General features: G+C 36.3%; 2 protein-coding genes across 3 annotated transcripts; both read right to left on the reverse strand.

Moving 5' to 3' along the window:
* Positions 1-3,658: 3,658 nt before the first annotated feature.
* Positions 3,659-5,625, reverse strand: LOC132631812 (transcription factor TCP19). Of its 2 annotated transcripts, none has more exons than XM_060347513.1 (2): positions 5,174-5,625; positions 3,659-4,939 (listed from the first exon to the last, which is right to left on the reverse strand). In XM_060347513.1, exon 2 carries the CDS (start codon positions 4,903-4,905, stop codon positions 3,898-3,900), a length of 1,008 nt encoding a protein of 335 aa, XP_060203496.1. In that variant the 5' UTR covers positions 4,906-4,939; positions 5,174-5,625; the 3' UTR covers positions 3,659-3,897. The 2 variants fall into 2 exon arrangements, with proteins under 2 accessions (XP_060203496.1, XP_060203497.1); XM_060347514.1 differs by lacking the exon at positions 5,174-5,625 and adding an exon at positions 5,045-5,151.
* A 1,094-nt stretch (positions 5,626-6,719) lies between these two features.
* Positions 6,720-9,564, reverse strand: LOC132631813 (urease accessory protein F). The gene is made up of 2 exons (XM_060347515.1): positions 9,340-9,564; positions 6,720-8,196 (listed from the first exon to the last, which is right to left on the reverse strand). Exon 2 carries the CDS (start codon positions 8,184-8,186, stop codon positions 7,455-7,457), a length of 732 nt encoding a protein of 243 aa, XP_060203498.1. The 5' UTR covers positions 8,187-8,196; positions 9,340-9,564; the 3' UTR covers positions 6,720-7,454.
* Positions 9,565-11,614: the final 2,050 nt, after the last annotated feature.

Consider the following 11,614-nt stretch of genomic DNA (forward strand, 5'->3'; position numbering starts at 1 on the left):
TGGAGACGATCAAGGCAGTAAGTCCAGAAGCATATACTTGGTTGAAGAAAATCGAAGTTGAAAATTGGACATTACATGTTGATGAAGGCAGGAGATGAGGGATGGTTACAACAAACAGCTCATAGTCATTCAATGGTTTGCTAAAATCTGCTCGGGAACTACCCATTACTACAATGGTAAGAGTGACTTTCATGCAAGTTGTGGAGCGGTTTGTGACAACAACAAAGCAAGCCAGAGCCATATTAGCAGAGGGTGGGAGATGGATGCCAAAATCTTCAAAAATGATGGAGCACAGGAAAAAATGTCAGCTGCACAATATGACCGAGTATAGCCTGGCTGAACGTGTGTATGAAGTCAGAACAAGTTATTATGAGGGTAGGAGAGGAAACATACATACCGTTTATGAGGGCACGAGAACGTGCAGTTGTGGTAAGTGGAAAACATATCACCTGCAGTGTTCTCATGCCGTCAAATGTTTCGAGGCAATGGGAAAAACGGTATCGAGTTATGTGGCATTGGAATACAACGTCAAAAGTTACGCTAAAGCATATGCCGGCCACTTCTACCCACTTGGTGATCAAGTTTATTGGCCAAACGAGCTACTTTCAATGGTTGCTAATAAGGAATATATCCGTAAAATTCGGGTTAACGCATGAACTCGGATTCACAATCAAATGGATGTCAATGATAGGACATACTCTCGCAGGTAATCTACATGTAAGGAGTTTGGCCATGATAAGCGTTTGTGTAGCCTACGAGACTGTGATGGTGCAAGTACGTCTCGTAGTAGAAGAGTCTTTCATACTTGATGTATTGTTTTAAATATTTTGTTATTGTAAATAATGATGTATTATTTGGTTATTGCAATGAATTATTTTGAACCTCTCGTATTGGATGAATTATTTTTTAATATAATATTTTTATTTGTACATTCGAAAAAAAGTAATGTCTTGACTAAAAAATAAAACACTTAAAACAAAACCTTGTAAAATAAAAGACTTAAACCTAAAAATAACAAGATTCAAACAAACAAAACTTACTTCGGGGTACTTTATAACCTCTAAAACGACTATCCAAACGTTTAGGTAAACTTGATTTAATGAATCAACATTATTCCGCAAAAAAAAGATATCGAGTTCTATATAAAATATTAATATTTCAGAGTTTTGAAACATGACTAATCTTGGGTCAAAATATGAAAAAATTTGAATTTGAGAGTTTTAAAATTTGTGGAAAAAAATACTACCCTTTGCGCACTAAATTAGTACGCAAAGGGTACTTCCCGTCACTTTTTTTTACTGAGTTATTTTAGTACCTTTAGTCACTTTTTGGTCATTTAAATTGCGGATTACATTTTCATCTACTCTAACCTATAAAAATAAGGAATTGGTAATACAACAGTTAACATAGCATATATAGTATGTAGAATAGAATATCGACCTTTGTAAAAAATTTAAAAATCACTTTATATCTACTCTTACTAGACTCGGCGTCTTTTTGGATTATACTCCGTAGGTTGACGTTGTAAAAATAGCTTTATATACTGCTACTACTCTTTAACACTGAGTGAATTATTTGACACTTTTAAGTTTTACTCCCTCTATTTCAATTTATGTGAGCCTATTTTTTTTTTTAGTTTGTGTCAAAATGAATGATCTCTTTCCTAATTTGAAAACAAATTCACTTTATGAAATGATTTACAGCCACACAAATATTTAAGACTTATTTTGAACCACAAGTTTTAAAAGTCTTCACTCTTTCTTAAATGTCGTGTACAGTCAAATGAATTCATATAAATTGAAACGGAATGAGTATAAAATATAAAATGAACAAAGTACAAAGCCAATAAAAGAAAGTAAGAACTTGTTTGAATTGACTTATTTTAAGTGCTTTTGAGTTAAAATAGCTTTTAAGTATTTATTTCTATGCCAGAATAAAAAAAATTAAGACAAAGGCTTATGACTCTCAATTCATGTAAGCGACAAGTTATGAGCCTGTTTGGATGGACTTAAAAAAAAAAATATTTTTTTTAACTTAATTTAAATATAAAATAATTTATAAGCTGACCAGTTAAATATTCAAAAAAATTAAAAATAATTTATAAGTTATTTTCAGCAATTTATAAGCTAAGTCAATCTCGCTCTATGAGTTCATCCTAATGGACTCTAAATAAGGAGGTACAGTTATAAATGCTACAAAGAAAAATGAAGGAAGTAGATGATTTGATCCTTCAAGATTAGCAACACCATGTCCGCTTCCACGCAAACGTCAAAAACAGGGCATCATATGACACGTGTCAACTTGGAAGAAGGTGGTCCCCATATGACAACTAATAGAGCAAAACGTGTCAGGAAAATGCCAGCCTCTACTCTCACCCCCACATCTATAGGACCCCACCAAAATCAAAAAACAGGAGCAGACCTAAAGACAAACCTGAAAGGTAGTGTTATACGTAGTAGTAGTCGTAGCCCAGTGGACCACCACGCGCCCACCTCGAATAGTGGCCTGGGACCCATTATCCTAGGAGTGGGGCATGGGGTCCTGCCCATTCACATGACCTAAATATGTGGCCCACACCTATACACCCGTTTCGCCATGATAATGACTATTTACTTTTTTAAAAAAGATTATTTTATTTTATTTGAAAAATCAGCATTTTGCTAAAAAAATGTCTAAGCTGTATTTAAAACTTCAAAACATCTAAAAATCTATTTTCACTTTCAATTTACACCATTGCATTTATTCTCTTTTTTCAAATTTTACCATAATTTTTATTTTTATAATAACTCTATTTATATCGATCACCAAACTATTTCATGCTCTACTACTCATTATCCAATATTCTAAACTTCAAAGAATAAAAAATTTAAAAATAATAAGATTAGAGTAAACCGATGTTGTTTTTATATATTGCATAAAATAATAAGTATTAGAGTTAAAGAATGTTGTTTGGATAGAAGAAAAAAATAATTAAGAGAGAAAGTCCAGTAAATTAGTTAAATTGGATGATTTTGCTCATTTCTTAAAATTAAAGGGTATAAATCATATTTTATGTTTTTTAAAAAAAATACTTTTAAACAACCAAATTTTAAACAACTAAATATTATTCGCAAAAACTATAATCACATCGTAGCTTCATTTTTAGCTAAAATTCCAAATAAAGTGGAGAATATTTTGATTTCTATGCCAAACGCCTACTTATTTTTGGCCCCTCCCGCTGGCGATAGCTGACCCCACATTCTGGTTTGTATTGACTACTATACATTGAGCCACCCTCTTTGGATGGGACCACTTACGACCCACCATCCAATGTGGGCCCCATATTCCACGTGCTTTACTCTAAAGTCACGTGCAGTTTTGAAGTAATCTAAGTGCACGGGGCAATGGCCCCATGACAAGCACTAAACAGTGCACTGTTACAAAGTGATTTAAAGTCGGTAAAAAAAGGGATTTTAAAGTGTTACACATAATACAGGCACAAAAAATGGTCCCACCACCCACGCTTAGCAAATATAAAAGGATTCAAAACCAAATCCAACCTAACCAAAACCATTTAGCTTTTCACAACCACATTAAAGAGCACTAAAAAGCATAAAATTGTGTGCCCCAAAACTAATAAAGCAGCAAGTTGACATTCAAAATTGACCAACCCATGTCATCACAGCAAAGCAAGCAACCTCCTAGAGGAGGAACCGGATTCTAATCCCATTTGCTTTTTCAAGCTAAAAGCTCAAGGAGTTAATGAGTATTTACAAGCAAAATGTTAAAGCCAAAGCTGTGAATTAGCCAAAAACTAATTAAAACATAAAAAAGTTTCTTTTGAAACTACAACTAGGGTAGATAATAAGAGACATGAAATATAAAAAAAATAAAGGGAGCCTTTATGGGCCTAGAACCCTATGATTTGGAGGAAGAAGTTTGATCATTCTCACTGGAAGCAGAACCAACCATAAACTGAAGCTCCCTTTTGTCATAAACCTCCAATGAAAAATCCCTAAGCATCTGTGTGGTATTAGTACTTGTGATTGTTGTTGTATTAGTTGTCACACTAGTAGAACCAGAACTTGGAGCCATAGCTGAAACAACATTACCATCACTCTTTGACACAGATGAAGAGTTCACTTGAACCTCACTAGTATAACCAATACCAGGTTGCATTGCAGATACAAAACTTGAAACGGGCCTTGCAGGTACATTAAATATCGGTGTAGCCCACAACTGAGGTCCACCAGCAGCAATAGTTGTATAGAAAGGAATCCCACCGGTAATTGCAGTATGGGCCATTGGCCAAACAGGAACAACACCTTGTTGTGTGACAATTGGTGTTACAGGTGCAAAACTAGACGGCCCTTCATGCACGTCATAAAACTCACTATTTCCAGCCCTTTTCCTCCTCTTAGTCGTCGTCGAACTATCTCCCTCATTATTCCCTGACGAAGTTGTTGGTATCTTTAAAGTTCCGTTAACAGATACAGCAATAGCTGGAACCGTACCTGTTCCAGTTGCTTCAATGATTGCTGGCTCTGCCCGTTCCAATAGCCACCTTATTGTCTCCCCATCAGACTTATGCCCAAGTTCACGTGTTAATTGGAAGATTCTAGCAGCACAAGCAGCTGGCATACGGATTCTCCGACCACGTCCTTCAACTTTAGTATGCCTGTCTTTTGAGGATCTTTTTACCTGCTGTTTTTCTATTGTCTGTATTTGCATATTTAGCCCAGCTGTTGACGTGTTGTTTTCTTCGGGCTCTTCCTTCAATAACGGCACCATATCTGTTGACGGACCTACTGCTGTAATGGTGTATTCTTGAGAATCACCAAGTAATGGATCAGCGGATACTGTTTTGGAGTCGTTAACCTCGTTATCTTCTGGTTCAATGTTTTGGTTGTTTTCAGTACTAGCCATTTTTGCAGGAAAAAATCAAGAAAACAGAAGATAGCTGAAATTAAAGAAAAATTGGTTAGGAAGGATTAAAAAGACTAAAAATTAAACCGATAGAAGGCGTGAAATACGAAGGGAAATAAAGGGCGTGTTTGTGACTGACGGAAAATTAGAAAAGTCGTCGTTGTTAGTTGTAATGGTTGACTGATAGTATTCTACAGTGAAGAAGGAGCATTTGAGATACGAAAAATAAATTGAACAGTAAAAAAGAAATAGAGAGAGGATAACAAACCTTAGGGAAAAGGAAGCCCCACTTGTAGTTTGGGTTGCATACAAGGAGAAAGAGGAAAGGGGCCCTCTTGCCAAACCCTATAAAAGATCACAGGACGAAGAGTGATCTACGGCTGAGCATATCTGGGAAAAGATTGGGCCCTAAGATCCTGACACGTCACAGGGCCTACTTAATGGAAGATTAGCCAGTAGTTAATTTTGGGATTTTGGTTGCAAAAAACAATTCTAGATTTTTGGTCAAAATCTTGGGATATTCATCATGAGTTGTACTTGTTCAGCCTGGATAATAGATTTTCTAAATTACGTTGCTCAAAATTGGAACACATTGTTTCTAAAAATAAAAATAAAAAATGACAATGTATCTATCAAATTGTTTGAAATGGTAACTACATTTAAATGAAACTCTCCAACATCCAATATGCACAAAGGTTTACATGATACTACCGCCATTCTCTACAATAGTTTGTCTATTTTATTTTTAAATTTAGGTATGACCCAAACTGTTCTCCTAAATCCTAATAATTGCTAAAATTTAAACACTTAACTGTGTCTGAATTGACATACAAGGAGAAAGTAAGAAGTTCAATTTAAAATTTTGCATGAAGAGTAAAGACCTAATTATTTGAATCATTTTGTTGAAGTTTGTAAGATTTGGAATTGTATGTTATGTTGTTATTTTCTTTTAAAATAATAAAAGAAAATTTTGGTTTATAACAACGTGTCCTATGTAACTTTGTATTAGCATTTGTATTAAAATGTAGAAGATTTTAATACAAATACCTAATACCATAACTAGGTCCGGAGTTCCCAAAAACGTCAAACACACGCGTCTGAAATTAGGCTTGCCAAAACCTAATTTCGAACATGCATTTCTAAAGTTGGCATGAGTTCAAACTTCTGACATTTATATCTCTAGTTAAGCAGTTAAAAGTTTCAGACATATTTATCTGAATATATATCTGAAACTGAGAGTAGTTTATACTTTATATAGTCAGTCTTTGTTCCTGACAATGGCACCCGTTACTCACAATAGATGGCTATGCTTAATTTATCTCAGCAAAGAATATAACTGCATAGAAACTAAACCTTTGAAGTCCCGATTGCACAATGTTGTTTCCACTCGCTTCACATCTAATAAGTCTTTCAATCTTTTTGGGCAATCAATTCTCAACCTAAGACAAGCATTTGAAATGATAGAGGCATAAGCTCTAAACAACATCAAATTGAAAGGAGGTAAAGAAGGTCTTACGCCATCCAAATTTGGCCCAACCTGCCCCTTCGGACAGCCCTTTCGACATAAACATAATTGAGGATACACAAAATGAATGCTATGCTGAGATTGTTAAATATATTCTACTTATGTAATAAGTATCCTTTTGATTTTGGATTTTGTAATTATGCTCATAAATTGGTTCCGGCTTGATATAGGATTGGGTAAGCCATATTTAAGTATGGATACAAAACCCAACCCATATCCAGTGCAACCAGACACATGGACAAACCTACTTTTGGCATGCTAATAACAAAAATAGAAGGAAGAGAAGAGGAAAGCAAAGAAGAGCAAGTAATCGATTCATAAAATTGTGTGAGAGAACTGTGATTTCTGTTCAAGAAAGCGAAGAGATTGAGATTAAAAAAATTGGGGCATCATTAAGGGGATATCAGTATTTCATTCTTCAGTAGCTTCAACATCCAACGGTATATGCCTTTCGTTCGACAAACAACCTGTGAAACTTGAACAATACATCATTTTATGCAAGTTTCAACACCCACTTTTTGTCTTAAGAATTGTCGGCCATTTACTAACGTCCTGCAATTACATATTATAGATTGTGGTTAAACAGTTAAAGTATCTATTCGGGGGAAATGAATGCAGATGTCAGTCTTACAAGCGAGCAGAATTATTTACTCTGATAAAAAGCTGATTGCAGCTCTCACATTCTCGTACTTCCTCTTGATAACAAAGAAATTCCTGCAAGCATCAGCGAAACTTTCTTGAACTGGAAGTTCTCTCTTGTAAACAAACATATTGGTATAAGCCCAGTGGTTCACGAATAATGTTTTCTGGAAGACATCCATCATGGGAAAAAGTCACAATTTAAAGGAATGGGAACCACATAAACTTCAGTAGCTCTACGAGAAGCCATCACTGTGGTTTGTGCCCCTGATTTTTAACCAGGCGAAAGCACAAGCATGTCAGCAATTATTTTTGGAAGTATAGATTAAGATCAATAACTCTCATCCACCCAAACCCCCGTATCTTGAATCTTCAGTTCCACCATTCAAGAACAAAAAAGCCTGGAGAACAAATAACCATGACAACCCTGGACAGTATCAAGCAACGGACTAGTCTGACACGCTTCCTCTACAGGACGGTTCATCCATTTCTTTGATAATTCTTCTGCACTTGCAGCAAGCTGATGCTGCAAGACAGCTGCACCTAGCGGTCCTACCAAATTGAGCCTTGTTGCAGCAGATACAACATCTCTCATTGTTGTAAACATGTAAGCCTTCTGACAAGTTTCAGCATTTAATCCAAGAACCCCACAGACAAGTCCAAAAATGGGAGCATGGTGGAAACGGAAAGCTCCGCTAGTCAAAGACATTTCTCGCATAGTTTTTAAATAAGGAACTTCCTGGAACACAGCAGCAGCTACTCTCAAAAGTGCTGATCCTTGTGAAATAGATGCTTTCCTACCAACTTCATTTGTCAGTGTTGCATCCAATATTTTATCAAGTTTATACCATGTTTCGACATTCGGAGATGCATTTAAAGTATAGACGAAAGGAAGCAATAGGCTTCCTGTATTCTCTAGTAAATGGATCACAAATGTTCGAAGGTCTTCAGGCCCATAGACTAACTGAGCTTGAATAGCAGCCTCAAGGCCAAAAGAATGAGCAAAGCCACCAGTAGGAAGAACAGAATCGAGCAATTGCCATTGGCTCCACTGAAGTAGTGATTCAGCTGGTGGAAATTGGGGAGTACCTTCAATTTTCTCTACCAGATCCTCCATCTTTAGATGCCTGAGCAAGTTATAAACAGGACAGAATATAACCAAACAGGAGGAAACGGCAATACTGTGTTGAACCATTCAGAATGGTCTAAGTAAGATGATGTAAATTAATTGATTAAGTACAATTTGCTATCTAGCAAAAGAAATGTTGTGCAATCAAATTGCAAAAGAAAGATTTTGCAATTAGATACATTGTCAGAAGTAGCAATAGGTTCCTGTCCACTAAAGCATACTGAAAATCTTAAAGAAATTTGTTTTTGGGAACAATCTGTTGATCATATATTAGTAAGATCAGATTCTAACTACAACCTTATGTCATAGTGAAAGCGATTATATATATCCGGACAGATATAGTTCATCAACAATCTTTAGAATCTATGACCAACTAATGGTTTTACCCACTGGCTCAGAGAAGCAAATAGTTGTAAACTTAACAGCCTAGCTGCTCTATATCAACGTGATCATCAAAAGAACAATTCATGCCATCACATAGGACCAAAATGATATCTTGCATTAGGCATCAAACTTTTTTTAAGCTGCTTTTTGTTTATGATATTAATATTCTTAGAACAACTATATGACAATAGAGTGTGTTTTCTTTAGCTTACGATTACTCTTTGAATTCTTTGAATAACAGTACGAATGAAACATAAGTACCCCTTTAAAAAAAATTCCGTCGTTCATCCAGAAACTTACACCATGATATATAAAGTATTTAAATTTCCTGTAAAGAATCACTCTCTATAAACTAAATTTCAAAGGCTTACAAAAATAGAAAGTCTTTTCGTTTCACTGCTTTTCAGCCATGGACCAGTACATACTCTAGGTGTTTAACATACTAAATGGCCATAGTGAATAGACTAATTTGGATACGACGGTGTTCCTAGCGTCAAATGATGTCATATGCTCAATGTTAATAAGATAATTTTCTTTTCCTTTTCTTGACTGCAGCACTAAAGGAAGATCATTTCACCCAAATAACTTTGGATTATAATCACTTGAAGGCTGAAATAAATAAAAATGCCAACTTCATTTATAAATATCACAAAAATGAGCAACCAGAGATGAGACTGTAATTAAACAGTGAGAGTATTTGAATTTCTACCATTAAATTTGAAGGGGAAAGGAGAGAAGAGAAAGAAAAGATACTTACAAATCGAAATCGCCGAAGGACTTGGGAAGCTCACAACTTCAAAACTGATGGGCTAGTAGTATATCAGATCAGAGCCCAATTGCAAAAATCGATTCGTTTATTGGTTGAGCACAAGTAGCATGGGAAATGAATTACCTTGAAAATGGGTAATTTTAAATTTTGAACCCTGCTTGTTTTCATAGGTGGAGCCAAGATTTGAAGCTTATGGGTTTAAAATTTTAATTCTTTAAAGTTATTTAGTTCTAAATTAATAATTAGTACATATTTTACAAAAAATTTAATACAAATATATAATTCGGATCAAAGCTACTGATTCGGTCAAATCCACGTCCGAAGGGCTAGCTCTGCCCCTGCTTGCTTTATCAGTAAATCTTTAAGATCAAAAATTTTGTCCACTGTTAAACATGAACTTTTGCCCATGGGGAGCAAGATCACCCATATTCCAAGGCCATTCTCGTAAATCACCCTAAATAATGTATCTCGCACGTGTTTAAACTTATTTGTTCGTTTAGGACATTTGTACGAAATTAACCTTGGCATTACACACACAAAAAAAATGAAAAAATAGTCTTAGGAGTCGTTTGGACATGGTTTAAAATCATGAGATGAAATTATATTTGGATATGCAATTTTAATTTTTGTAAGTTGTATCTTTTTTATAGACATACAAACCTCATAAGTTGGGAAAACTATCAAAAAAATTTCAATTCTTATACAATCTTACCAAATGAATAAGTTATAGTTCATAAAAAAATTAATACGCCAGAAGACCTTTCTAAAAAATACAACATCAATTTATTAAATTTTAGTTCAATAAAAAGGAAAATTTAACATAAATAGTAATGTAACTACTCTTTAATATAATCTTCTCACATGATACGAACATAAATAATGATTGGTAAAAGTTAATTAGATTGGTAAATAGTTAGTGATAGTAATTATTAAAAATATCTACCAACTTATTAAAATAGTTCACAAATTTTCCTATCCAATCAAAATTGTGGATGACTTGCCCATTAAAGTTATGCCAGCTCAATAAAATTATATGCAATTGAATTATTGATGGAGGATGATGGGACGGCAGAAATGAAGGGACAGAGAGAGAAATTTTATATCAAAAGGAGTTCCTCGATAATTACAAAATATGAGAAAACGATCAAAATGGTCCTTACTTCATTGGCGTGAGTCCGGAACTAAAATGCCCCAAAAAAAACCATTTTGAATCAAAATGTTCCAACAACAAAAAAGTTATAAAAATACTTTTAGCGCAGTAAAATACTGCGCTATAGCACTTCACGGAGACGGAGCCGTTAAGTGCTATTGGTGATCACTGATTTGCATTTATATGTTATGCAGCTATTTATATGGACGCCTTACGCTGCTATATTAGATGGTTTGCCGCCCTTCTGTAGGGCAGGTCAGGGGGTTTGGAGGTCGCGGTATCCATTGATACACCTGGACATCGTAGAGGATCACATGCCCGAGCGTGTCTTATGACAGTTTGGGCATACGCAGAGTATACCCCCTGATGTCCATCATGAGCTCCGACACTACCAGCGGGACGATCGGGCTGCCGTTGATGATGATTTTCTGGCTTTCATGGATGTCCAGCTCCACCGTTGGGAGAACAGGTTGGGCACTTTGGCGGTGGTCGGTCATTTGACTCCCATTGAGCATTACATGCGCTAGTATCATCAGATCACACGCCGATTGATCGGCAACCCAGCTTTGCGTCCCCCTAGGGATGTAGGATACTCAGCACTCGCAGGGTAGTACGAGGCATTGGTAAGTTTATCGTATTTAGATTTATTTAATTGCATTAATTGTTACGTTTTAAAAATATACTTTTTTTTTTCTGTTAAACACAAATGCAGCTGGTGGCCGTATAACGTTTACGCATCTTGGGGTTAGAGCATATGCCTTACCCTGGGCTTGCGGGGCTTGTCACGGAGATGGTACGGATATCCGAGGATGGTATCCGGCAGGCAGACGAGATTAGGCGCAGGGAGGAGCCTGTTCCGGAGGCTGAGTATCAGGCAGCACTGGGAGGAGGACCGGGTGCTCTCAGAGGAGGAGGCCGTGCTGGCAGAGGACACCGTGCTGCTGAAGGACGTCGTGCGCGTAGAGGACACGACGCTACTGCTAGAGGACCTGGTGGTGGACGACACTATCTGGTAGATAAGGCGGATGAGGCCGATCCCATTCCAGAGGGCGTTCACGGTCTAGTCCATCCGCAGTCGTTCCAGGCCGGTGGCGGCTCACCTGGGGACTCACC

This window comes from Lycium barbarum, chromosome 3 (assembly GCF_019175385.1).
Source record: "Lycium barbarum isolate Lr01 chromosome 3, ASM1917538v2, whole genome shotgun sequence".
Classification (NCBI taxonomy): Eukaryota; Viridiplantae; Streptophyta; class Magnoliopsida; order Solanales; family Solanaceae; genus Lycium; species Lycium barbarum.

Coding starts and splice junctions, on each gene's coding strand:
- LOC132631812 (XM_060347513.1), bottom strand. CDS start 4,905: ATGGCTAGTACTGAAAACAACCAAAACATTGAACCAGAAGATAACGAG.
- LOC132631813 (XM_060347515.1), bottom strand. CDS start 8,186: ATGGAGGATCTGGTAGAGAAAATTGAAGGTACTCCCCAATTTCCACCA.